Consider the following 26,663-nt stretch of genomic DNA (forward strand, 5'->3'; position numbering starts at 1 on the left):
AACGAGTGAATCGGATTCAAAAACAATAAATTGAAGTTGATTTTTTTGTGAACTAATATTTGTGTGTATGAAGATAATAAAATAATATAGTATATGATTTTAATTTAATTTAATGGTAATCTAAATAATATAATAATTTTTTATTTTTCATTCGTTTGTGATATTGAGTTATCTTGAAAACTATCGATTTAATCTTCCACCATAATGATCGAAATATTAGTTCACAAAAAATCAACTTCAATTTATCATATTTCAAATTCATTTATTAACATAAAAATAATAAACTTTTAGCATCAAATATAGTTCAGTAGGTACGCAGCTACTTTCTCGATCATTAGACTCATCTAAAGGTTCAAATATGATTTCGATATAGATATGATCATAGTTACTTCCAGGACTTTACAACATTAGATCTAATATAGATATGAATAGGAACCGACTTGTAATTAATTATTATATTATTTAGATTACCATTTTTACTTATATTATATTTTGAATTACACAACATTATTATTATTTGTTTTTTGTTTTTTAGTTTTTTTTTTTTTTTTTGTATGTCATATATTTGATACTAAAAAAAAAAATAGTAAAACGAAATAAAATAAATAAGGTTTTGATGGGTTCGAAAAAGTTGAAAATAAAAAAAAACCAAATTTGTGAGCCCCAATCTTAAAAAACGCATCAATTTTTCAAACTGGTTAAGTTAAAGTGAGTCCGTGTGTGAAGGCTAATTTTGATGGTTTGATCAACACAACACACAAATATAAATCAAAAAAATAAAACAAAATAAAAATAAAAACAAGAAGGAGGGTTTTTTCATAAACATCACCTTAAAGAAAAAAACAAAAAATAGAAAGAACACCAATATTTTTTTATATATCATATTTATTTTACGATTTATTAACAACTACAATTAATTAATTCATAATTAGTATTATAGATAGATAGTTACATATATATATATATATAGCTTTTTCCATATAAATTATGTTTAGAGTATTAAATAGATCTACATTAGTAGGATCTAGAAATTTGTTGTTGAATCAAAGATCCACCACTTCATCTTTCATTTCTAGAAATTATTGTTCAACAACTACTACTACCACTGAAAATAATAATAATAATAGCAATAACAACAATGAAAATGGAAATAATAATAAAAATAGCCAAAAGAAAAAGAAGAGAGGATTATTGTTTTGGGGTGGTGCAGCAGCCACTGCTGTTGCCTCGCTTACATTGTTGGATCTCTTGGTGAACGACGATCTCGATATCATCACCGATAAATTCAGACACCGTTTGACCAAGGAGGAGATGAAGGATCGTCCCAACCTGGTGATTCTCGGTACTGGATGGGCCAGTCTTTGTTTGTTGCGTAAGCTCTACACCGATCGTTACAACGTCACTATTGTGTCGCCACGAAACTACTTCTTGTTCACTCCGCTGCTGCCAGGAACCACCACTGGTACCACCGAGAGCAGATCGATTATGGAGCCAATCAGAAAGTATTGTCGTCGTTCCGATGCCGACGATGTCACTTTCATCGAAGCGGAATGTCTCCAGGTCGATCCAGTAAAGAAAACAGTAAAGTGTTACGATAACTCTGCGGTCAAAGGAGAGGTATCCGAGTTTGAGTTGCCATACGACCAACTGGTTATGGGAGTCGGAGCGGAGAGTGCAACCTTTGGAATTCCAGGTGTCAAAGAGAACGCCTGTTTCCTCAAGGAGATCAGTGACACTCGTTCCATTCGTGATAGAATGATCGATTGTTTCGAAACTGCCGGCTATCCAGGTCAACCAGATGCCGAAATCGATAGACTTTTACATTTCGTAATTGTTGGTGGTGGTCCAACCGGTGTAGAGTATGTTATAATTTAATTGCATATTTTTTCTATAATTCTAATCTTTCATGAATATTTAGGTTTTGCGCAGAACTTAATGATTTCATTACCAATGATGTAAAGAAAGCTTTTCCAAAACATTTGACAGATCGTTGTAGAGTTACATTAGTAGAAGCACTTCCACATATTTTAACTGTTTTCGATAAGAATATTATTGGTAGGTATTAATAAAATTTACCAGAAAAAAGTAATATTTCAATTTGACACTTTTTTTTTTAATATAAATTTATTAGATCATGTCGAAAAGAAATTACAAAGTTCACCAACAACAAAGATTTGGACACAAACAGCTGTTACTGGTGTTAAGGAGAGAGAAATGATTGTAAGAGACGCCGAGAAGAAAGAGAGATCCGTCCCATACGGTATGTTGGTATGGGCAACTGGAAATGCACCACGTCCAGTCACTCAGAAGCTGATTCAATCCATTGGACCAGAAGTACAGAATGTCCGTCGTGGTTTGGTCGTAGATGAATATTTCCGTGTGAAGGGAGCCGATGGAATTTGGGCGATTGGTGACTGCAGCGTAACACCACTGGCACCAACTGCACAGGTTGCCAGTCAGCAAGGACGTTATCTCGGTCGTCTGTTCAACGACATCTCAGAGGATCTCCATCAGAAGAAACAAGGACAGATGAACGATCAGGAATTCACTGCAGATCTCAAGAAGAAACCACTCTTTAAATATAGACACATGGGTACACTCGCATACGTAGGTGACAAGTCAGCGGTCTTCCAGATCAAGGACGCCGACAACAAAACCACTACATCCGAGGGATTGGCAACCTTTTTGCTTTGGAGATCTGCTTATCTTTCAAAATGTTTGAGCATTAGAAACAGAGTGTTGGTTGCATTCGATTGGACTAAAGCCAGTATTTTTGGAAGAGATGTATCAAGAGGTTAAACATCTTTTTTTATCAAACAACAAAACAATCAAGAATCCACTATTTATATCACCAAACAAACCATAACTTTGAACTAGTTAATTAATTATTAATTAACAAAAATAATATTTAATAAATTCTCAACTACGATATTCTAATCATTTCAGAGATTAACTTAATATGTGATTTCTTATTACTTGCTTCATTTCCAAATTATTTTAATACTTTCATTCAGATGTTTATTTTTAATGTGTCAAAGAAATGATTATTTCTATCAGACGCTTTTATAAATGCAGCACTAAAATAATATCCTGTTTGACCAAATAAGAGATATATGTTTTCGTCTAGTTTTCTCAAAAATAGTTTTTTACTACCGGTTACGATGTATATATTTGAAAGAGTTGAAGCGAATGGTTGAGCGGTGGTCGATTCCAACGGGAGGGCCAAAGATTGAACTGTTGGAGGAAGTTCAGAAAACAGAAATTGTTGTTAAAGTTCAAAATCCCATTTTATTGACATCCATCCATCGTGATGAATGTGATTTTCTTTTCCAACCACCAAGTTAATGTTGAACAATAGCGGTAAGAAAGGTTGTTGATTGTTCAGTAGTCTTCTACAACAAGAGACCATGTCTACATCAGTGATATCCGGATGTCTCTTTAGCTTTAACAGTCTAAATTGTCGCTTCACTGTTAACTCTAGTTGCGATAGATTTCTCAATTGGTTCTGGTGCTTTGCGAACTCTCTTATGGTATGATCAGCTGTCTTTTCTACAAATTTACATATCTCCTCAACATTTCCATGTAAAGGTATATTAATTACACCATTTCTAATGTTTTAGTGAGAAAAGATTATTAATTAGTTATTTTGATAGTTTATTATATTGAATTTTAACATTACCTTTCATCAAGTGTAAATGGTTCTATCTTTGTTGAATTTGGTGTTACGACTCTTAGATTGATATCGTTTAATTTCGATTTGATATAGCCTTCTGAAACAGCCGATGTTTCAATGATAAACTTTAAATAATCGATATACTCCTTTGTGTTTTGTTCATTGTAATCGGTATAGATACATCCTACACCAATTGAATCGGCTGCTTCTATCTCCAAATTCTTTCTATCTCTACATGATCTTATATTCCTAATGACAATCGAGGGTTTCAATAAATTCAGTTCTTCTTGCCAACTTTTTTTAAGATTAATAATAATATGTTAATATTTTATAAGTGAATAAGATTTGTATTTAACATAACATACTTTTGAGGATTTTCAATATCTAATTGTAATCTACCTTCTAAATCAACACCAGATTTATTTGTAAAGAACAATGTCATACCTTCCAGTCTCAATGAGATGTGTGAATCGTCTGTTTTCTCAGAGGTTTCCGGTGTGACGAAACCAGCTTTAATCTTATCCCAACCTCGCCAACTATCCTTATCTTTAAACAATCCAAATGGTTCAAACAATTGTTGTTTCATTTCTTGTCCACCTCTTTTCAATCTCTGACCAAATCCCATATATTGTTGTTGCTTCTGTTGTTTTTCACTACTATTATTGTTACTCTCACCAAATGGATTGAATTTATTAACATATTGATACTCATCGCCATCGTCATCGCCGTCATAATCTTCATCGATATTTTCATTATTATGTTGATCGATCTGTTCATCCGAGAAATGAAATGTCTCTAGCTTCGAACGTCTCGATCGTTCTTGTCGGTCTCTATCACGACTGTAAAATATCTTATCGACCAGCTGATCGCCTGCCACTCGTGGTGAGAGTACGTGTAGGATCGATTCCAACTCTCTGAGAATCCACTTCTTCTTGTCGATGGTGATACTATCGAGATCGTCAAACAACACTCTGATGCGATGCTCCATGAAAAAGAAGGTATACATAATATCGATCGATCGCTCCTCATCGATGACCGACCGGCAACGTTCACGTGCATCATTCGAGTAGTGTGTCAGAAAACTCAACAGACTATCGGCAGCTTCGAAAACTTGATCCGGATGCTGTTGTTTCACTGTTTTTCCAAGTAGTGAGTTTAAATAGAATTCATCTGTAATACCTGTAATTCTATATATATATATATATGTATAATATATTTATTAATAAATAATGTTATTATTTTAACTTATTGTTATTATTATTACTTTAATAAATTTTGTATCTTTTGTTCAGCTTTTTTTATCATTGTATTTAGTTTTCTGGGTGTTGAATTGTCGATATCGAATGAAATTTCTACGTAGGGTATGTCATCTTCGTTGGTTGTAGTTGCAGAGCGTGCATCTAAGTAGTAGAATTCCAACTTGTATGATCTACTCGATACCTTTTCACTCTTTACTTCCTCTAGAAAACTTTGTAAAACTCGCAGTGACTTATCGTTGATATTCTTTAACTTTGGATATTGATAGAACAAATCGGGATGTACTTTTAAAAAGAACTTTTTCAATACTGATCTTGCATTTGGTATTGGTTTACTATGACTATTATGTTCATTACTATTATGACTATTATGACTATGATGATGTTGATGACTATTATTACTATGATGATGTTTACTTGAATAATTATGATATTGAACTATATTACAACTGCTATTACTATTATTATTACTATTGCTATTACTATTTATACAAAATGTTACACTGTTGTTATTCTTAAAACAACTATAATTGTTGTTGTTATTTATTTTCGAAATTGATTGTAATAAATAAAAATTTGTGTTTGTTAATGATTTATATCTTAACATTTTTAAAATTGATCGATTGTGATTGATTTGATTAATTTCCTAAAATATCATTGGGTTAACCATTTATATTGCTGTTAATATATCTAAATTTCTATGATTACAAAATGTTGACGTCAAAAAAAAAAATGTAAACTTTATACAAATTTTTGTATGAGAAGTTAAACTAACGGTTTTATTTTTGTTGAATATCGATCTTTCTTTTATTTAATAAATAATTTAGAAATATATACTATTATAATAGGTTTATAAAAAGTTATGATAATATCAGGGAAATATGCATCGCTATCGAATAGAGTTAGAAATACATTTAGGAGGAAAAGGAATCTGATGAAAGAGAAAGGCGATCGCTTCGAAGAGAGAATATGCAATTTGCTACACAATCAAATGAAGTTCAATATCAAACGGAACGTTATTCTGAAAGATAAATACGGAAATATATCAGAGATCGACGTTGTCTATGGATTCTTTGGAAAGACGTACGTCGAGTGTAAGAACTATCAGATGCCGGTGCCTCTGAAGGACGTGGCAAAGTTCAAAGAGGTACTGCAACTCAATGGCATCAACATCAATCGTGGTCTATTCATAACAAACTCTACGTATGCACCGCGTGCACTGACCATCGGTATCAAGTGTATCGACGGCACCCAACTGAAATCGATCGAACGTTGGGCACCGTTCGTAGGTGGCGCTAAATTTGCATTCATTGTTGGTCTTTCAATTGTTGGGTTTGGTTTAGTTACTCAAACTTCAATATAATAATATAATATAATATAATATAATAGATAGATAATAATATAATCAATCAACTAAATAGACAATATAATAAACTTGTAGATACACTTTCGAAATATATTCAAATTTAATTAACTTACTACTGGTTTATAATGATAATATTTACAAAAGATTTATTATTATTATTCTTTATTATGATATTGTTATTTTGAAGAGAATGATGGTGGATCTGAAAATGTTGGTCTTGGTAACAGTGGAACGGTATTGGGTGGAAAATAACTTATCCATTTCAAATTCTCTTTTTCGATCCACTTTAACTGGTCATACAATGATTTACTATCACTCTGTAATAATCTTCCATCTTTCATTAGAATCTCAAACTTTCTTGGTGTTTTTTCGTAATTATTATTGTTATTATTATTACTATCTGAATATAATGTTATATTATTATTGTTGTTATTATTTACAAGTGGTGTTATTGGCTGAATAAAACGATTATTACTACTACTATCACTATTATTATTATTATTACTACAATTATTATTATTCGTATTAATATTATCAAAATCTATTCTTTTATATTTATTATTATGATGATTGCTATTGTTGTTATTGTTATTACAGCTATCGTTATATATATTGTTATTATTATTGTTGTTATCTTCTAGTTTATTTTTATTCCTTGGAGGTGATGTGGTTTGTTGTTGTTCTAGTTGTTTTTGTGGATGTGCTTGTTTGATTTGTTGTTCTATTTCCAATTGTAGTTGAATTGCTTTATTCTTACTGATATCTACGGGTGTAATTGGTCGATTACTGATGCCACTATCGCTATTATTACTATTGATACTCTTGGTTGGTGTTACCGTTCCACTTTGAATATAACTATCAGGTTGTTGTTTATCATCTTCCTGTGTCGATTGATCATCTTCCTGTGTAGATTGATCATCCTCCTGTGTAGGTTGTATATCCAACTCCATCTCCTTCTCTATATCTTTCTCCACTGAAATATTATTCTCATCGGTTGTCGAACAAGCATCTTCCTTATCTAAATCATCAATCGAAGTATCAGGTTGTGTTGCTTCTATATCTTCATCGAAATTACTATTATTATTATTGTTACTATTATCATTATTATCATTGTTATCATTATCATTATTATTATCATAACCTGTATAATCAGGTTGTGTTGACTCTATATCCTCTTCTTCTTCATCATCTACATTCTCTATTGTTTCTTTTCCAATTTTACTCTCATCGAAATGATAATCTAGTAGTTTGTTCTTTCCAACTACGTATACCTTTTGATTTGTAGTACTACTACTGCCATCCTTATTGATAGTATCGGTTTGAGTGTAAGCTAGAATAGCAGTTGAATTTGGGTCGGGTTGTGTTGCATCTTCACTCGCTTCAGACTCTGTATCACTTAGTTGTGGCGGTGTATCAGGTATGACACCATAGATATTAATAGACGCTCTAGTATTAGCGATATTCTCCAACTCTTGCTCCGGTAACAACTTGTAGCATCTCCTAATGAAATGACCAATTGGATCGATAGTATTCCTATCAAACAACTTATAATCCGAAAATTGTAATTCCAATTGTTTATAATTAACTAAATTATTATAATAATAATAATGAGTTGATTAGTTAGTTAGTTAGTTAGTTATAGATATATGATAGATAATTTACTTGTTGGTACATGTTGTCTTATTAATTCGATATTATCACCTAGATAAGGTAGATCTGTCTTTATTTTGTTTAGAGCAGGTACCACTCCGAATTTGTAGTACTTTTGTGTTTTATTGGCTGTATATCCTTGAAATATTGACATTGCCATCAATAGTGGATTGGAATACGACTCTATTATATCACCATTGTTAATATTTAAATCTGAAAACGTTTGATTTTCCTCTATCTTTTTATTTCTAATATAAAAGTAATATTGATAATTGCTATTATTATCTTTACTATTATCTTTATCTTTTTTACTATTCTTCTTTTTCTTATTACTTTGATTATGATTTATATTATTACTGTCATCTTGTTCTGCTGCTGCTGCTGTTATTAAATTTAATCTTAATTTCTCTCTCAATGCAAACAATACGTTTTGATAGGGTGATACGGTTGCCTCTATCAGCTGATACGTTTTAACTAAAGAAACAACACCATCTCTTCCCAGATCCTCTTCAATTGGTTGATATAATTCTTTTGATCTTATATTTATATTTATTAAATTAAAATCATTCATATTTTATTTACTATTATTTTTCTATTTCCATATCATATATATAAATAAATAACATGATTTAATATAAATATCAGAGTGATGAATAAATATATATTTTAGTGTGTTTTGTAAGTACCAATACTGAAATCGTGCAAAAATGAATTAAAATTTCATTCATCTCATTCCCTCCTTCATTTAAATCTCCCTCATCAAAAAAATTTAGTTTTACTATTATCGGTAATAAATTAAAAGATATTTAATCGATTATATTTTTTGTTTAATTTAAATATTATTATTTACATTTTATTAAAGATTTATATTTGTACATTAAATAAATAAATTAGTTAATGCTTTGCTTGTTTGATTGATTGGTTTTGATTGAATTGGTTGGTTGATAATTATATTTGATTAGTAAGTATTACATTTGTATTATTACTGTTTGGTGGAACTCCTTGAACTTAAGTTTAATGCAATGAAATTGAATTGATTAATTAATTAATGGTTTGTTTGTTTGGTGATTGAATTTGGTAGGTGATGAAAAATTGGATTTGTTTAAAAAGGGTGGGTGGGTGGGTGGTATTTAAAAAGTTGTAAAATGAATGATTGTATGTGTAAACATATTGTATAATATAGGTAGTATAGGTAGTATATCAACAACAAGTCTTTCTTGTCTCTGTGGTTGCTTGTTGTTGTGGTGCAGAAGTTAATTTAAAACCAACGGGTTTCTTTGGTGCTAGATCGGCGTTGCTGTCAAAGATCAGCTTGACGAGTTCGTCGACTGATTCATCCAAACCTGTTCCGGCCATAGCCGATGTCAAAAACCACTTTACAATCTTGTTATATTCACAGAATTGATCGTATCTTCTGTAGGGTACCTCTTTCAAATCCAATATCTTATCGCTCTTGTTTGCCAACAGTATCGATGGGATCGGTTCGTTGGGGAAGCAATTGTCTACCTCTGCCTTCCATGCCTCTGCTGCTTCCAGTGTTTTTTCATCGGAAACATCGAATACTATAAATACACCTTTAGCATTTTCAAAATATTGCTACATAGTGGAATCCAAAACAAATAAATAATGTTGATCAAATTAATATTAAATATTCTATGCTTTAGATGATAGTTGATAATTGAAATGAAATGATTGAATAAACATACACGTGTCATATGAGCATATCTCTCTTGACCTGATATATCCCAAAAGAAAAGTTCAACTTTGACACCATTGACAACGGTGATCTTACTGACACAATCGACACCGACTGTTACTTTATAGTTGGAGGGTATCTTGTTGTGACAATATCTATTGATTATACTGGTTTTGCCTGTACGTGGTCCACCCAACACTAAAACCTTGACCATTGGTACATCTTCTTCGTCATCTCCATAAACTTCTTCTTTTTGATTCTTTACCATCTTTATTGTAAATCTATTTATTATATTATATTATATTTATTCTATTCACACTCTCTATACTTTTAATCTAATAATAGTATAGTATATATCTTGCATTAAAAAAAACAAAAAAACAAAAAGTGATTGAAAAACAATTCATTCAAACACTACAAAAACATAATAATAAAAGTTTAAAAAAACTGAAAAAATTCTAAAAACAAAAAAAAAAAATCGACCAAAATTTGCCAACTCCTATTTCAAGTTACTTTCTGAAATATCCTGGTGCTGAATGTGAGTGATAAAAACAAATTATTATTTTTTAATTGTAAACTAAATCCTTTTTTTTGGCTTTTATTACATTTATTTTGGATATCCAAATTAAATGACATCTTCGAAGAAGAATTACTAAAATTTTTGATATGTTCGAGTTGAATGGTTAGTTTATGAGAATGATATCGTATTCATTAAATATTGTCTTTGTTGATCATCAACAACAAAAACTGCAAAAAATATTCCCCGATGGTTGGTTTTAGCCCAACAAAAAAAAAAAAAAAATACAAGAGATATTAGATTTCTAACAAGGTCAAGCATATCGTTCACGCAGTTGACACTGTAGTGGCGGTAACCATTTTGAATGTCTGCTTTTCAATCAACATTAAATGATGGACAAACCATATTGCTTTGGAAATAAAACATAAATTGTTGATATGTTGGATTTCTATCCAATATTATAGAAGTTTTAATTATATATTGTTAGAAATCTAATATTTTTTGATAATGTACATGTCAGAAAAAATATATATTTTTTACTTTGATAGTGATAAACAATGTCAATAGAAACCAATATATAAAAATAATTTTAACCCAATCAAGTTAATCACCATTCAAAGTTTTTACAAAAAAATTTTAATCTAAAGAATAAATAATTAAATATTTTAAAATATTATAATATTAAATCGTTTGTAACAAAAAAATTTTTGGCGCGATGAGACAAAGTCAATGAAAAAGTTGTTTAAACTAAAAATCAAATTGGGTTACAACGACCTATTTCCAGGAAATTTACACTACTTGCAATATGATTATCAATGTTATAAATAGATTTGTTCAATTCATATTATAAATATACAACTAAAATAATATTATGCAAGATATAAATATCGAAATTAAAAATATTCCAAAGACTGATGCCATTGGTGTTTTCGGTACTGGTCCATTCGCCGTTGCCTTTAAGAAGAGCTGTGGCGAGTTATTCAAGTACATCGGTGAGCACAACATTCAACACGGTGCATTCCTCGGTTTCTTTTATGACAATCCTTGTGTGGTGCCTGAGAATGAACTCAAGTCAGCTGCCGCTGTCAAGCTTACCACTGAACAGCTAGTGTCACTCAAACTCACCGGTGACGAACCAATCAAGCATATCATTTGGGAAGAGGGTGAATATGCCATGTTCATCCATAAAGGTCCATATGAGAAGCTACACCAAACCTACGAGTATTTCTTCAAGACATGGTTACCGAAATCCAACAGAGTTCCCTCTGAAAAACCATCGATCGAACAATATCTTAATGATTGCACTAAAGTTGCTCCGGAAGAGTTGATCACAGAGATCTACATCAAATTAAATTAAAATATCGAAATCACCAATAAATAATAATAATGTATCGATTCATTTTGAACATTCTTTTCATCAATATATATTGTCATGAAGTTTAATGTTAAATGATGTTATTATGAGGTGAAGGTGAAGGTAGTAGTAGATGTTTAACAACCATTGAAATAATACAGTTATTAATTAATAAAAACCTTTTCATTACTGTACATATCAACTCTTTTCTACTAGTTTGTTCAAGCTCTGCATTGGTCAAGTTGATATTAATATAATATAGTTGTTTGGTGAGTTTTTCCGAGTTCTTTTCGTTGGCGGCGAGTATGATGTCTCGGAGTGGTTCATAGATGAGAAAACAAAATCCACGCTTCAAAGTTCTTCCATCTTCAGAGACTCGATTCGATACCCATTTCTTGTTGACATCATCAAAGAAGTTATTACCCCATAGTCGTCGCAATAGTTTCTCTTTTGGTACACCTAGTTTTGTCTCATATAAAGCTGCCCAATTCTCAAGTGTAAATGCCCATCCTTGAACTCCACTTCCAAATGCAACATTTCCAACTACTGGATCGATGATTCTCTTTTGTTTACTATTGCTACCATTACCACCAAGTTGAATAGAGACATTGATTGTTTCAACTATTCTATTGATTGTTTGGTATGCATCCTCTGAATCCAATTGAAGCTCTAAGATCAATCTATCCATCTTGTTTATAAAGAGTACTGAATTGATGCGTTCAAGCTGAAGCATAGCTTGACCAGAAACACAGACACCCTCGACAACATCCACCACTACAAGAGCATCATCTGATTCTTTCAATCTACAACCTATATCAACTGTAGGTGTATCAATGAGATTTAATAAGAAACGACGGCTATCTAAACCAAGAGGTAATGGAACGGAATCTGGCAAATCATAATGAAACAAAGAACCCATCGTTGTGATATCACTGTCCTCTTCTTTCTTGATAGTTCTATTACTAACTAATGATTCAACTAAAGTTGTCTTACCATGATCGGTATGAGCAATAACGAAAATATTTTGGATATTACTATTATTCATCTTTTAAAACGATCATTAATTCATTAATCAATTTTTTTGATCAACTACTCATAAAAAAATATCTTTATTTTACATTTAAAAAACAGAATTTTATACTTATAAATTAATTTGAAGATATTATATATTCTTTAAATAAACAATATGTAATAGTAATTATATCTTAATAGTTATAAATGATGGGTTATATGACTTCTTGTTCTTTTCAATTGAGAGATGAAAAAAAAAATTCGTTGATGAAGCTAGCTAAGTTTATCAATCTATCCATTTTGTTTAATTGATGTGCACATCAAGTTAAAGTGTTTATATATGACTTGACCATAAACACAGACACCTTTCTTCAAAGGTAACATATTAATTTATTTTAAACTAATAATAAAGATAATAATACAGCTAATACAATTACAATGTAATAGGTTGAGAGTTTTGAACCATTGTTATCACCTGTGGTACTAGTAGTAGTGGTGGTGGTGGCGGTGGTGGAAGTTGTTGTTGTTGTTCCACTTGAACTATTTGTACCGAAACTAGAGTAATACACTCCGAATGGTGTCATCGTACCATTGTCATAGAGTAACGATGAGTATAGTAGATCACTTGATTTACAACCTTGACACCAGTGAATGAACCATGAATAACGTTCGACTACCGTACTTGATTCTAGTTGTGGTAGCAATTCCTTAGCGAAATCGATCACCTGTTGATAACTAGACGCTCCATTACATGCAAACTCTGATAGCCATATTGGTTTCTTGGTAGCTTGGTACAATCTATTAATCTTTGTCATCACATCCGATGCAGAGCAATAGTATTGATGTACAGCAATGGCATCGACCTGACAATTAGTACAATTACCCAGAAAATCAACTGCCCATTGTACTGTATTATATTTACAATTACCACCGACCTACATGATTATATTATTTGAATGTTTCGTTTGATTAGTTAATAATTACACCTTGTTTGAGTTATCTATAACTTACACCACCACAATCAGCTAAACCCGCAAGTACATTCTTTCTTCCGGTTTGTTGAATTTGTGGCCAGAGTGCAGCGGCTGCTGAAGGTGAGAGATCTGCTTGACCAATAAAGTTTGGCTCGTTGAATCCCATTATCCAATTGCCTGGAGCAATGTTACCGACTGGTAGATTTGCTTTGCCCCAAACCATAGGGTCATACTCTACACCTTGGACACCGGCTTGACAACTCGGTTGTTTTCCCCAATTGTAATACCATGAAACATTAAACGATGCCAAGTCATTACAAATAATTGATTGTGATCGATTGTCTGCTCCGTAGGTAACACCTTTCTTTGTTGATATCGCTGCTGAAACGATCATCACCTGATTGTAGTCAATTACAATCGATCCTATTATTATATTTACCAAAAATAAAATACAATTTATCTTTTTCATTTTTTTTCTATTTTACAATTTAAATAATTTTAAACTAACTAGTTCAACTTTTAAAAAGGTACTTAAACATTTTTGAATAAGTACCAAAGATATTTAAATTGTAAAATATCTTTTTCGCAAAGTTGGAACATAATAACCAAAACCACACTTTATGCCATTAAGTGAACCACTGTTTTGTCGTCATTTATACAAGGTGGGTAGAATTTTGGTCATTATTATGAAAAAAAAAAAACCAAAAAAAGGTCACAAAGTTTTATGAAAATCATGATTTCTTAAGGGAGCTAATAATAAGGTTGCCATCTGGCTAGAAAATCGAACTTATAAGAAGTATAAAATGATAAAAATATTGGATAAATTTTTGATGATTATTTTGCAAGCAAGCCAATATCAAGTTTTTTTTATCTTTTGGTTGATACTTCGAACACACCAACTCAGTTGTAGATCTACATTGATCATGAAAAGAAAACAATTTTTAAAAGTTGATTTCTTTTGTTCTTTTGTTATTGAAAGATAACTAATCAAAAAATTAAAGTGTTGAAAATGTTCCTAATCCAAAAATCTAATTATTGTAATATTACGCAATAAATGAACAACTAATCAATTACTGATATTGTCTAAAAAAAATTGAAAAAAAGTAAATTAATTTAAAATTCTTTTTTTTTTTTTCAAAAATAAACTAAAAAACGAACGAAAAATTTAATTTATTAAATTAAATAATAATTATTTTTTGCAAATTGTAAAATATTTATAGGTATATATATTAAACAATCAAATAAAGCTATGACTATTAGTGCAAAATCAAGATTGAAGGCTTGTGATCCATATTGTACAAGAAAGCCTCTTGAAAATGCAGATTCCGGTAAAGATAAACCTTACAAAGCTAAAAAAGATAAGATCTCTGCATCCTTGAAGGCAATGATTGACGCTCAAGAGTTGATGAAATCAATCGAGTCAAAGAAGAAGAAGAGACAACAACAACATAAAGCAAATCTAAATAAGAAGAATAAAGAGAAAGAGTTGGAGGAAGAAAAGGAGGAAGGAGATGAAGTAGGAAATGAAGATAATAATAATAACGAAGATCAAGAGGTAACCGATAGAAAGAAGAAAAAGAAGTTGTCGCACAAGGAGAAGCTGGAGTTGGAGAGAGTCAATGCAAAGAAAGGTGGTTGTGATAAGGAGACCGATTACAAGGAGGATCAGATCAAGCTGCAGATTCTCATGGGTTTGAGAACACCGAAAGCAAACGATGAGCTTAGAGATAAAGAAGATAAAGATAAAGATCAACAACAATCATCAAATAAGAAGAATAAGAAACAACAAAAACCAGATGAAACAACTCCAACAACTTCTACTACAACAACCTCTACTTCCACTACTACAACAACAACATCATCAACAACAGCAGAAACATTACAAATCTATCAAAAGGAAGGTGAATCAAATACCAAATTTAAAAAGAGAATGTACAATGAAGTTCAAGAGGATAAAAAGAAGAAATCGACTACTTATCAAAAGAGAAAAGAGTAATGTATTGACTTAACTACGTTTATTTTGAAAATATTGATGATAGATATATTATATTAACATTAATTATAATTATTAGATTCCAGAAACAAAGAAAGATCAAAGAGAAATTGAAAAAGAAAGAGAAAACTTTGGGTGTTAATAGTGATGATGAAGATGACTACGAAGAGCAACAGCAGCAACAACAAGAGAAGCAACCAGGTGAAAAGAAGAGAAAGATTAAGGATTTCAAGGAGTTGAAAGATGACTTTAAGTTTGGTGAACAAGCAGATCGTCCTCCTACTCTACCGGTGGTCAAAGATCTCTCTGCCAAGAAGTTGGCAAACACCACTGCCTCTGCCAAGCGAAAGTATATCTGGCAAGACGATGCAAATAGCGATGACGACGACAATCACGAACGTCGTGAACAACAGAGAGAACTCAAACTCCAACAGCGTCGTGATGAAATTCAGAAACAAAGAATGGATCTCCTACGTAACACTGTCATTGAGAACTACAGAGAATCAAAGAAGTTAAAACAACAAAGAAATAATCTTTCATCGGCATCACCATCAACAATGAACTTTGACAACGAATCATCATCATCATCTTCAAATAAACAAAAATTCTATTTATAATAGAATTTCTATTTAATTTTAATATTAATAATAACAATGATATTCATATCCATAAATTTGATATGAGAATCGGAACAAAACACATATCTCATTGCGCGTGATAAATTGTCAAAAAATCAAAATTGTGTGTTAACTATTTTTTTTTTTCTGATGCACAAATTTCTTTCGTTTTATTTTTATGTGCAATTGTATAAATCTAATATATATCTTCATTTTAGTTTAGAGTTAATTAATTATATATATTAACAGTTAGTCAAAATGATTACTTCAATTGGTAGAAATTCAACAAAATTATTATTAGGTAGAAATAATAATAATAATAAATATCTTTTAAGATATAGTTGTACAAATAGTTTAAATAATAATAGTAATAATAATTATAGTAATAATAATAACAATGATTATCAACAAAAACAACAACAACAAAATAGATATTCATATACAAAAATAATTGGTGTATCATCATTGGCATTATTATTACCAAGTGTTGTATTGTGTAAAGAGTATTTCGAAGATCATGAAGATTTCATTGTTCAAATTAAAACTGGTTATCAATACCCAAAGAAATTGATTAACAAAGATAATGATATTGAATATTCTTTTGTAAATATAGGTACTCGTGTAATGTCTTTTATGAGTAAGTAGTTAGCTAGTAGTTTAGTAGTTGTAAATATATCAAAATTATTAATGTTGTGTTATTTATCTACTATTCAAATTTTGTGTAGAGATAAATGTATACTCAATGGGTGTATATATAGATGAATTGGAAGCGAGATTGAAATTAGGTTCACAAGTGGAACGTGTCGAACAATCAGAGTTTGTCGGGGATAGAGTGAAGGTGTTGGATCAGATGCTTGGAAATGGCGTTGGCATGGCAGTGAAGCTGAGACCCACCAAAAAGGTGACATGGAGTCACATCTACAACGGACTGGAATCGAGTATGACCAAGTTGCTCTGGTCGAAATACAAGATGGAACTGGAGGAGATGGAGATCATGTTGGCAGAGCTGCGCGATGTCATGCCGAAATCCAGAGAGTTGACCACTCAATCAGAGCTGGATTTCATTCGTACCAAAAGTGGTGAGCTTCTCGTACTTCACGACCAGCAACTTCTCAAGAAAATCGAAAACAATCGACTCAGCAGTGTGTTGTTTGAATTCTACTTGGGAGACTACACAAAAGTGCCAGAAGTCCGACAAGATTTCTTTGAACAACTCTACAATATCATAAAGAATAAGAATGATCGTGATATTACATCCATTGGTATACATTAAAAGAAAACGACAATAATTATTGATAATAAAATAGAAAAGTTGAAATTAAAAATAAAAATACCACACCCACCGAATGGAATAACATCGAAGATATAACTGATGATTTTTAATAGATTATACAGATAATGTCGAAAGATAGATAGCTGATTTAAAGATTCAGTTCCAATCAGTAAGAGCAAAGAAGGAGCCAAAAGAGCAAGCTGTGTGTGATATAATGCGAATGTACTGCATCTGACAGATCTTTATTTCAGTTCAGTTTATATATATATATGAATCGTTTACAAAAGAACATAGAATGAAATCGACTATATGCAGATTAGAATCATTTATATATCCAATTAATTGTTAAATCAATTTAAATAAACTTTGTCTTTAAAAATTAACTATTATATGCATTGTTTTTTTTTTTTGTTTATTTATTTACTAAATGGTTCTCTCTTTAACGGTACCATCTTGTTGTCCGAAATAAGCACGTGAAGCCATGTTTACGAAAAGTCCGGTCTCTACTACACCCGGAATCATTTTGATTTTGGTTGCCAGTTCGGCGACGTTAGAGATCGACTCGAATTGTGCGTCGATGATAAAGTTGGCGTTGTCACTCACCACTGGACCGGCCTTGTTGACTGCCATTCTCAAGACTGGCTTGAGTGACATCGAACTGAGTTTGTTCATAACGGGCACGTATGCCATTGGCACCACCTCGATTGGGATACCACGCTTCCACTGCTGACCGAACGCCTGGCTGTCCTTGGTGAAGTCGGCAACGATTACCAAACGCTTCGAGGCAGCGGCGACGATCTTCTCTTGCAGCTGGCAAGCACCGCCACCCTTGATACAATTCAACTGTGAATCGACTTCGTCGGCACCGTCGATGGTGATATCGAGCTCGGGTGTACGCGACAAGTCAGAGAGTGTCAAGCCGGCGTTGACAATGAGTTGTGTCGATTGGAATGAAGTTGGCACACAAATGACATCCAAACCCAACTCTTTGATACGATCTACAACATATTTAATAGTGGAGCCACTTCCAATACCAACACGCAATCCACTCTTTAAATTATCATCGACAGCTTTGTAACCAGCCAATTTCTTTGCTTTCTCTAAAATTTCTTTATCCATTTTTACACTACTAACTGTATCTATTATATATTTATTATAATTATTTATATTATAATATCTGTTACTACTGTTGTTGTTGTTTTTATTCAAAAATAACTTTGTTGTTGTTGTTGTTGTAGCAGTGGAATTACAACACTTTACATTAGTTGCTGTTTTTGTTGTGAAATTTAAATTTCTTAAACCGAGATGAACAACACCTAATTTAAACATTTTTTTTTTATTTTTTTTATTTTTTAATCGCGCATGTCATGTCATGACTTTATTCTTTACTCCATAGATCTATGAGTGTATTCTCGTCGGGATTAAATTTCGAAAAAAAAAAACTGTTGAAAGGAATATGAATGACTTTTTTGTTTTTTTTTATTTAATCGGATAAATAGACAATTTAATTCAAAAATAAATCATGTTTAATCAATATTTGCAAAGCAAGTCTCGCTCTACAAAAATAAAATTATCTTTGAAATATTTTAATTTATCTTAAAGATTTTATTTTTTTTAACTGGAAATCAAATCTTGTACACATCATCATTTTTGCTTATTTTCAAAAAATATAGTTGTATTTTTATGTTAAATTTTTTTTTGGTCCTGGCTTTCTACCTAAAAGACAATGAAAATTTTTTGTTAAAAAAACGAAATTGTACAATAACCAGATACCATTTCCAAAAACAATAGATTTTTGCAATAAATCAGTGATTGGGTGACCTCAAAAAAACTTACAAACTTATTTATTGTTGATTTTTTTTTGACCTCAAATATCTAAAAAAATTGTTTGATTTTTTTTTTAAACAACTGAGACTGTACTGTGTTATTGAGTAGTATATCAAAAATCCAATAAAAAAATATCAGGTTGAAAAAAATTTAAAGAGTTTTGACCTCATCAAAAATCAATCAATCAATCAAACATCTAAATAAAATAAAATCATTTTCTATTTTTTTTCTTATATAATCTTATATATCTATCTAAGAATTAATAACTTTTTTTTTATATTTATCAACAAAATAAAAATAGAGTTGTAAAAAAAAAGATGGATTTCAAAGTTACTGTAAAAGGTGATCCACATTTAGCGAATGAAGCATTTTTGAATACAAACGATTCATTTGCTGCTAGCAATGTTGCTTTTATGGGAACAACTTCCGCTGTCAACGGTATGATGAATGTCGTCGGTAGCATGGTCAATGCCGTAGCGGAAGTCGTCGAACACGCATTCGTGCCAATCGACACCAGAAACAAGATCTGGGTCACTATGAACCAACCATCGTATGTCGGTGGTGACATGATCAGTGGAACCGTTGAGATGGACTGTCTCGTCCCATTCTTTGCCAAGGGTGTCTTGGTGAAATTCAAGGGATTCGAGCGTGTCTGGCTGCAGGAGCACCGTCTCGAGACCGAGGGAGAAGGCTCGAACAAGCGTACCGTCCAGAAAACCATCGATCACAAAGAGAACAAAGAGTTCTTCCGTTCGACCATCTGTGTCTACCCACACCAAGGAAATGTCAATCCCGGTCACTATTCGTTCCCCTTCCAATATCAGCTGCCACCAACCCTCCCAGGAACTTTCTGTGAGGACGGCAAAGACGCTCAGGGACACTACTCTGCCAAGATTCTCTACAAGGTGAAAGCAACTGTCGACGTTGCTCACCGTCACGACCTCAAGTTCACCACTCGTCTCATTGTGAACGAGCGTTGCAACGAGTTGGTCAAGCCATCGTTTGCCGAAAATCGTAAGTCGTTCATGTTGACCAAGGGTAAGCTCGTCGCCAAGGCCTGGCTCAACAAGAATGCCTACTTCCCAGGAGAGACACTCGTCAATAAGCTAAAGATAAACAACACCTCTGTCAAACCGACACGTCGTATCTCGTTGAAGGTTCACCATCGTATGGAGTTGCGCGCTCACCTCTACCACCGTACCATCAACCACGTCGTCTACAAACAAGAATACCCAGGTATCAATCCATGTTTCTACGGTAAGCGTTACTTGCCATTCAACATTCCAGTCGACCTCAAACCATCGTCCACCCTTGGTGATCATGCCAAATCGTCGTACACCCTTGAGGTGGAATTCGATATTCCGGGTGCCATCGATCTCTCTGTCAATTTGCCACTTACTCTGTTCGCACCACAATTCATGTACTCTGCCATTCCAAATCAACCACCAGGTGCACCATTGCCACCCGATGTCAGCTACCGTCATCCATGGGAAGACGAAGACAAGGTCAAGAATTGCCGCAAGTGCAACACCAGTTTCTCGTTGTTCAATCGTAAGCATCACTGTCGTCACTGCATGAAGGTGTTCTGCGGCAAGTGCACAGAGAAGCAAACACCAATCACCAAATTAGCTTATCCCAAACCAGTCAAAGTTTGTGACGACTGCTATCCAGTCGCCATGAACGGTGGTGTCAAGTATCAATCAGCCAAGGCTTTGGCTGCTGCCTATCAAGAATCGGTCAACCAATATTATGCTCAATACACTCAACAATATCCATGGTTAGCTCAACAACAACAACCTTTACAACCAGCAGTTGCCCCACAATAAATAAATTCCAGACATATAATAACAAAACAAAACAAAATAAAACAAACTTATATATATAAATAATTATTAAAATTATTATTGTCTAGAACCTGGAATCTAGAACAATAATAATAAGGTTAGGTTTTTGTTTTTTCCTTATTTTTTTTTTTTTTTCCAAAAAATGTTTGCCAGGCAATATCGTTGATCAAAAAAAAACATTAAAAAAAAGAATATGGTTACAAATATTTATTTTTATTCGTTTCAGTGATTTCAGATATTGGTGATCTCTTTCTTCTTAGATTGTAATATTTAGCTTGCTTTATCTGTAAACTTTGGCGAATATGTTGCTCTAACAATACAAATTCATTAATGCATTAACTTTAACAGTTAGATGAATTTAAATCATTTCGATCAAATATTCCCACAAACCGAAAAAAATTTAAATTTTTAGCAAAAAAATAACGCCGTTATGTAACGGATTAATTTTGACACACCATTTTGATTTTTACAATTTAAATTTCCGATTATTAGGGGTACAAAATGATTGCATATGATTTTACTTTTCCAATAATAAATTTCTTGGAATAGGTATGTTGTGATCATTGGATTTAAAGATAAATAAAAATTATATATACTATAAATAATATTAAGATTAATAACTATATAGTTTGTGAAAATAAAATATTTAATTGAATGATGCAAGAAGAACCAATTTTAAAAGAGAATAAAGATAGATTCGTTCTGTTTCCCATTAAACATCAAGATGTCTGGAAGTTTTACAAGAAAGCGGAAGCATCGTTTTGGACAGCGGAGGAGATTGACTTGGCACCCGATCTAAGAGATTGGCAAGATAAACTGAACGATAACGAACGATATTTTATTAGCAATGTTCTGGCGTTTTTCGCTGCTTCCGACGGTATAGTAAATGAGAATCTGGCAACACGCTTCATGTCCGAAGTGCAGATACCAGAGGCTCGTTGTTTCTATGGCTTCCAAATCGCTATGGAGAACATTCATTCCGAGACCTACAGCTTATTGATCGATACCTATATTCAGAATCCAGCCGAGAAGACAAAGTTGTTCAATGCAATCGAGACAATTCCATGTGTACAGAAGAAAGCTAATTGGGCACTGAAATGGATATCTAATTCCACATCATTTGCAGAGAGACTAGTAGCTTTCGCCGCTGTTGAAGGTATTTTCTTTTCCGGTAGTTTTTGTTCTATTTTTTGGCTGAAAAAGAGGAATTTGATGTCAGGACTATGCTCATCCAACGAGTTTATTAGCCGTGATGAAGGATTACATTGTCAGTTTGCATGTCTTCTCTATTCTAAATTGGTAAATAAGCTAGATGCCAAAACAATTGAATCAATTATTCGTGATGCTGTAGATTGTGAGAAGGAGTTTATCACTCAGTCACTTCCGGTCGATCTAATTGGGATGAACAACCGCCTTATGTCCGAGTATATCGAATTTGTCGCCGATCATCTCATTGTTGCTCTTGGCTACAAGAAGATCTACAACACTGCCAACCCATTCGATTGGATGGAGTTAATCTCTATTGACACCAGAACAAACTTTTTCGAACATCGCAATACGTCATACACCATACCAGGTGTTGCAGTCAAATCAACCTATGAATTTAATACAAATGCTGACTTTTAAAATGATAAATACAACTATTACAATCTATTTCCATTGGTCATATTTAATATTTAATAATAAATTCATTCTTATAAATAATACTTTTTTTTTTATCTTTTATTTTCTTTTCAAATTAATTTAATATTCTTTTTTTTTCTTCTCTTATGCTTTCTCTACATAGTTGGATGGGAACATTCCAACTTTACCTCTTAGATCACCTTGCCACCAATCGTTATCAACTTTCTTTACCAATATAATGATATCGTTTTCTTTAAAGGTAAGCTCGTCTGGTTGTTGAGCATCGTAGTCGTACACTGCTTTGTATTTTTCAGCGGGTGGTGCTGCTGGCTTGGCAGCTGCTGGTTTTGGTCCACCAGCTGGTTTGGGTGCTCCTGGTGTTGGGAGAGGTCCTCCTCTTCCTCCTGGTGGTTTGGCAGCACCTGGAGTTGGCATTGGCTTGCCGGCACCTGGGGTTGGCATTGGCTTGACAGCGCCAGGAGTTGGCATTGGTTTGGCGGCACCTGGAGTAGGCATTGGCTTGGCAGCACCTGGGGTTGGCATTGGTTTGGCAGCACCTGGAGTTGGCATGGTTTTGGCAACACCTGGAGTTGGCATTGGTTTCGCTGGAGCACCTCCTGGAGCCGGTGCCATCTTCTTGGCGCCTGGGGTTGGCATTGGTTTCGCTGGAGCACCTCCTGGAGCTGGAGCCATCTTCTTGGCACCTCCTGGTGTGGGCATTGGCTTGGATGCGGCAGCCTTTGGTTTGATGGCACCTGGTGGTGGCAGTTTCTTGGGTGCACCGCTTCCACTTCCACCGCCGCTGCTCAAGTTACGACTTGGATTCTTACGTGGTTTGTTGACGGTGGTTGAAGGTGGCAACTGTGAAGCAATATGCACAGTATTCTTCTTGAAGAATGGTTCCTTGTGCATCTCGTCCTTGAGGAACTTACAAGTATTGTTACTCTTCTTTTTCTTTTGATATTCGACTTCCGGCGAGAAGTTGATTGGTAGTTGTGAACCTTTGGTCTTGTTGATGAGTGCAACCAACTCGGTCTTGAAGTCACAACACATGGCAATATCGAAATCCATTGGAGCGTGGATAAAGAGATAGTTATCACCGATATTGGACATGGTGAACGATTGTACCTCTGAGAGTGGAAGACGACGATCCAACAAGTATTGTGCGAGATTCTTCTTTTGTTTGAGTTTGATCAAATAGATTGCCTGTTTGGTCATAATGAAGAATCTTGGACTCATCTTGTTACCCGACAACAGCGGATGTACGATAATCTGGCACTTGGCAGAGAAGACAACCTCTTCGTTACGACCTTCGGCCATAGCGTCGAGTAAATAGGTCTGAGAACGAACGTCTAAGTAGTCTCCATAGAACTTTCTGACGCTAATCATTGAGAAACGTTGACGCTCCTTTCTGCCTTGAATAAGCTGTTCGGTTTGCATACGTAAATCAAAGTATGGACTGGCTTGTTTCCAGGCGCGGTAGTAACCCTGGATGGTTTGGGCGCAACGCTGACGATAGAGTTTGTAGTTACGGAAAGCATTTTTAATACGATTGGAACACTCGTATTGGAATGCCTTGTAGTTACGATAGGCGTTCTTGATACGCGATGCCATGTCGTGCCAGTAACGCTCACGTGTCTCTTCGAGTGCGAACAACATCTCTGGATAACGGATGAAAATCTTTGTCTTACCGATTTGGTATTGCGATTGCTCGACATTTTGCGACTGGAGAATGGCACGACAACCACCGAGTGCGTCACCCTTCCAGATGTTGGCACCGGCATAACAAGTCTTGTCGGACAACAAGTAGTAACGCTCCATGAACTTCTGGAAGAAAGTACGGTATGCGAAACCGGCACGACGCACCTTGATATTATCGAGCAAACCAAGATATTTAATTTGATGGAGCACACGAGGACCGTCGAAAACATTGGGTTTCTTGATATCGTTGGACTTGAGACAACGGATATAATGTGGAGTGGACTTCATCAAAGTCGATACCAAATCGTTGGCTTGTGATTTAATTTTGAAACCGGCTGTTGTTGGCAGCTTTTTGGAGTCTTGGTCGATGACATCGGGGAACAATCCAACCAGAAATTGGTTGGTTGAAATCTGTAGCAACTCCAAATGATCCTTGAGAAGAGTGTCCTTGTTCTTTTCGATCATTCCAGCACCTTCGTAGATGACGTCACCGGCGTAATGTTTAACGCAGAAAGCGTTACCACGAGCATCGAAATGAGGATTGGACTTACAACCTGCGATACGCTGGAGCAACGACTTGTCAGCACCGTCCGACTGCGAATGGACAGCACGGCAAACGTCGTCGAGAATCGAGAAGATTCCAGGTGGATTCTTACCCTCGATCAACTCACACACAATCTTGTTGTCAAAGAATTGAATTGGCTCCCATTTGATACCTTCACGGACGTACTCCTCCTGCTCCATCTTCAGGGTGAACTCAATGAAGATCTGTTGGAGCTTCTCATTGACATAGTTGATACAGAACTGTTCGAATCCATTACGGTCAAACACTTCGAAACCGTAGATATCGAGGACACCAATCATAAGACCGACGTTTGGATTCTCCATGGCCTGGTTGACACGCTCCACCAGCCAATTGAAAAGACGGTCGTAAATTGCCTTGGCGAGCGCATCACGACCAGAGATAGCCTGTGTTTTGTTGAGTGGAACATTGTATTGAGTTCCACGTTGATTTCCATGTTTGGTCTCCAACTGTCTCACTTCGAGGGTGGTCTTCAAGAAGTTGGCTGGAACATTGAGGAGCTGTGCGGTGAACTCCAGTACCGATTGATCGGCAACACTCGACTTGTCACCTGCCTGCTCGATAAAGTCGACATTTCCAAGCCAGAGAATACCGGCGATCAACTTGAAAATATTGTATTGTTCCTGTGCGGTGATACCAATGACATTCATGGCGTGACGAGTGGCGGCAAACTCCTCGACGTCGTCGACACCATCTATGTCCAGAGTGTTACCTTTGGTGAGATATGCGAAATTCTCTGGGCCGTAGATACCAAACTCCTCTTGCTCCTTCTTGGTGGCACCACGACAGAACTGATAGAAAATATGGAAATTACGCTCACCATTCAACTGGAAAACCACTCTGGATTTCTCTAGCAAATAGTTTGTAATCTTTCCACCCTCTGGTTCATTGGTCTTATTGAACTGAATTTCAAAATACTTTCCGAAACGCGATGAATTATTGTTACGCAGTGTCTTGGCATTTCCAAAAGCTTCCAAGAGCGGATTGGTTTCCAAAATAATAGATTTAACATGCTCCACCTTTTTATTACTGGTACTACCTTTCTCACCACTAACCTCTGCTATATATTGCATAATCTTTTTAGCTGCTTCAGTCTATAGAATTATTATATGAATAGAAATAAAAATATTTAGAATTCACTGAATCTATCTATTATAATTTAATATCAATCGGAATTTTGTTTAAAAACTTACTTTTCCAGCACCGGATTCACCTGAAATAATAACACATTGATTTTCTTTTTCGTTAATCATGGAACGGTATGTTTGTTCGGCAATGGAGAAGACGTGTGGTGGCAATTCAATACGTGACTTTCCTTCGTATTCATGGAGGATCTCGTCAGTGTAGATTGGAATTGGTTTGAATGGATTGACAGAGATCAATACATCACCGATATTGGTATAGATGATATCTTTTTCGAATCTTTTTTTCAAGTTTTCCAAGATCTGATCGTTGGTAACCTTTGAAAGGAGGGTCATATCATCGAGACCCTCATTCTTCATGGCGTTATTCCATTCTGGTTTTTTATTTGCCATGGTTTATTATTGTTATTGTTGTTGTCTTTGTTTATAAATATATAATATCAACAAAGTTTAATTTAATGTTACAAAAGTTTTGTTTGTTTTTTTTAATTTAAAATAATAAATAATATAAATAATATAAGTAGAAATACAAAATTTTATTATTTTTTATTTATTTTATATAA

At 33.9% G+C, this 26,663-nt stretch overlaps 13 protein-coding genes across 13 annotated transcripts; 6 read left to right on the forward strand and 7 right to left on the reverse strand.

The window, feature by feature from the left end:
- Positions 1-987: 987 nt before the first annotated feature.
- PPL_08988 (pyridine nucleotide-disulfide oxidoreductase) lies at positions 988-2,799 on the forward strand (the record flags this gene model as incomplete). Its single annotated transcript, XM_020579787.1, has 3 exons — positions 988-1,859; positions 1,919-2,055; positions 2,132-2,799. 3 exons carry the CDS (start codon positions 988-990, stop codon positions 2,797-2,799), a joined length of 1,677 nt encoding a protein of 558 aa, XP_020430462.1.
- Positions 2,800-3,010: 211 nt separating this feature from the next.
- Positions 3,011-5,536, reverse strand: PPL_08989 (DUF4460 domain-containing protein; the record flags this gene model as incomplete). The annotated part of the gene is made up of 6 exons (XM_020579788.1): positions 3,011-3,234; positions 3,562-3,608; positions 3,680-3,967; positions 4,039-4,512; positions 4,678-4,860; positions 4,938-5,536. The coding sequence occupies 6 exons, from the start codon at positions 5,534-5,536 to the stop codon at positions 3,011-3,013; spliced, it is 1,815 nt and encodes a 604-aa protein (XP_020430463.1).
- Positions 5,537-6,471: 935 nt separating this feature from the next.
- On the reverse strand, positions 6,472-8,516 carry PPL_08990 (GATA-binding transcription factor; the record flags this gene model as incomplete). The annotated part of the gene is made up of 2 exons (XM_020579789.1): positions 6,472-7,880; positions 7,958-8,516. The coding sequence occupies 2 exons, from the start codon at positions 8,514-8,516 to the stop codon at positions 6,472-6,474; spliced, it is 1,968 nt and encodes a 655-aa protein (XP_020430464.1).
- A 629-nt stretch (positions 8,517-9,145) lies between these two features.
- On the reverse strand, positions 9,146-9,909 carry rab32C (Rab GTPase; the record flags this gene model as incomplete). The annotated part of the gene is made up of 2 exons (XM_020579790.1): positions 9,146-9,541; positions 9,652-9,909. 2 exons carry the CDS (start codon positions 9,907-9,909, stop codon positions 9,146-9,148), a joined length of 654 nt encoding a protein of 217 aa, XP_020430465.1.
- Positions 9,910-11,029: 1,120 nt separating this feature from the next.
- PPL_08992 (AraC family transcriptional regulator) lies at positions 11,030-11,515 on the forward strand (the record flags this gene model as incomplete). The annotated part of the gene is made up of 1 exon (XM_020579791.1): positions 11,030-11,515. One exon carries the CDS (start codon positions 11,030-11,032, stop codon positions 11,513-11,515), a length of 486 nt encoding a protein of 161 aa, XP_020430466.1.
- Positions 11,516-11,603: 88 nt separating this feature from the next.
- Positions 11,604-12,557, reverse strand: PPL_08993 (uncharacterized protein; the record flags this gene model as incomplete). Its single annotated transcript, XM_020579792.1, has 1 exon — positions 11,604-12,557. One exon carries the CDS (start codon positions 12,555-12,557, stop codon positions 11,604-11,606), a length of 954 nt encoding a protein of 317 aa, XP_020430467.1.
- Positions 12,558-12,918: 361 nt separating this feature from the next.
- On the reverse strand, positions 12,919-13,966 carry PPL_08994 (uncharacterized protein; the record flags this gene model as incomplete). The annotated part of the gene is made up of 2 exons (XM_020579793.1): positions 12,919-13,458; positions 13,535-13,966. 2 exons carry the CDS (start codon positions 13,964-13,966, stop codon positions 12,919-12,921), a joined length of 972 nt encoding a protein of 323 aa, XP_020430468.1.
- A 780-nt stretch (positions 13,967-14,746) lies between these two features.
- On the forward strand, positions 14,747-16,107 carry PPL_08995 (uncharacterized protein; the record flags this gene model as incomplete). The annotated part of the gene is made up of 2 exons (XM_020579794.1): positions 14,747-15,489; positions 15,570-16,107. The coding sequence occupies 2 exons, from the start codon at positions 14,747-14,749 to the stop codon at positions 16,105-16,107; spliced, it is 1,281 nt and encodes a 426-aa protein (XP_020430469.1).
- Positions 16,108-16,365: 258 nt separating this feature from the next.
- Positions 16,366-17,380, forward strand: PPL_08996 (uncharacterized protein; the record flags this gene model as incomplete). The annotated part of the gene is made up of 3 exons (XM_020579795.1): positions 16,366-16,744; positions 16,833-16,923; positions 17,140-17,380. 3 exons carry the CDS (start codon positions 16,366-16,368, stop codon positions 17,378-17,380), a joined length of 711 nt encoding a protein of 236 aa, XP_020430470.1.
- A 423-nt stretch (positions 17,381-17,803) lies between these two features.
- On the reverse strand, positions 17,804-18,709 carry rpiA (ribose-5-phosphate isomerase A; the record flags this gene model as incomplete). The annotated part of the gene is made up of 2 exons (XM_020579796.1): positions 17,804-18,519; positions 18,631-18,709. The coding sequence occupies 2 exons, from the start codon at positions 18,707-18,709 to the stop codon at positions 17,804-17,806; spliced, it is 795 nt and encodes a 264-aa protein (XP_020430471.1).
- An 815-nt stretch (positions 18,710-19,524) lies between these two features.
- On the forward strand, positions 19,525-21,033 carry adcA (FYVE-type zinc finger-containing protein; the record flags this gene model as incomplete). The annotated part of the gene is made up of 1 exon (XM_020579797.1): positions 19,525-21,033. The coding sequence occupies one exon, from the start codon at positions 19,525-19,527 to the stop codon at positions 21,031-21,033; it is 1,509 nt and encodes a 502-aa protein (XP_020430472.1).
- Positions 21,034-21,705: 672 nt separating this feature from the next.
- On the forward strand, positions 21,706-22,677 carry PPL_08999 (ribonucleotide reductase-related protein; the record flags this gene model as incomplete). The annotated part of the gene is made up of 1 exon (XM_020579798.1): positions 21,706-22,677. One exon carries the CDS (start codon positions 21,706-21,708, stop codon positions 22,675-22,677), a length of 972 nt encoding a protein of 323 aa, XP_020430473.1.
- A 141-nt stretch (positions 22,678-22,818) lies between these two features.
- On the reverse strand, positions 22,819-26,493 carry myoC (myosin IC; the record flags this gene model as incomplete). The annotated part of the gene is made up of 2 exons (XM_020579799.1): positions 22,819-26,052; positions 26,152-26,493. The coding sequence occupies 2 exons, from the start codon at positions 26,491-26,493 to the stop codon at positions 22,819-22,821; spliced, it is 3,576 nt and encodes a 1,191-aa protein (XP_020430474.1).
- Between the last annotated feature and the right edge of the window lie 170 nt (positions 26,494-26,663).

Source organism: Heterostelium album (assembly GCF_000004825.1).
Source record: "Heterostelium album PN500 unplaced genomic scaffold PPL_scaffold9, whole genome shotgun sequence".
NCBI classification, from domain to species: domain Eukaryota; phylum Evosea; class Eumycetozoa; order Acytosteliales; family Acytosteliaceae; genus Heterostelium; species Heterostelium album.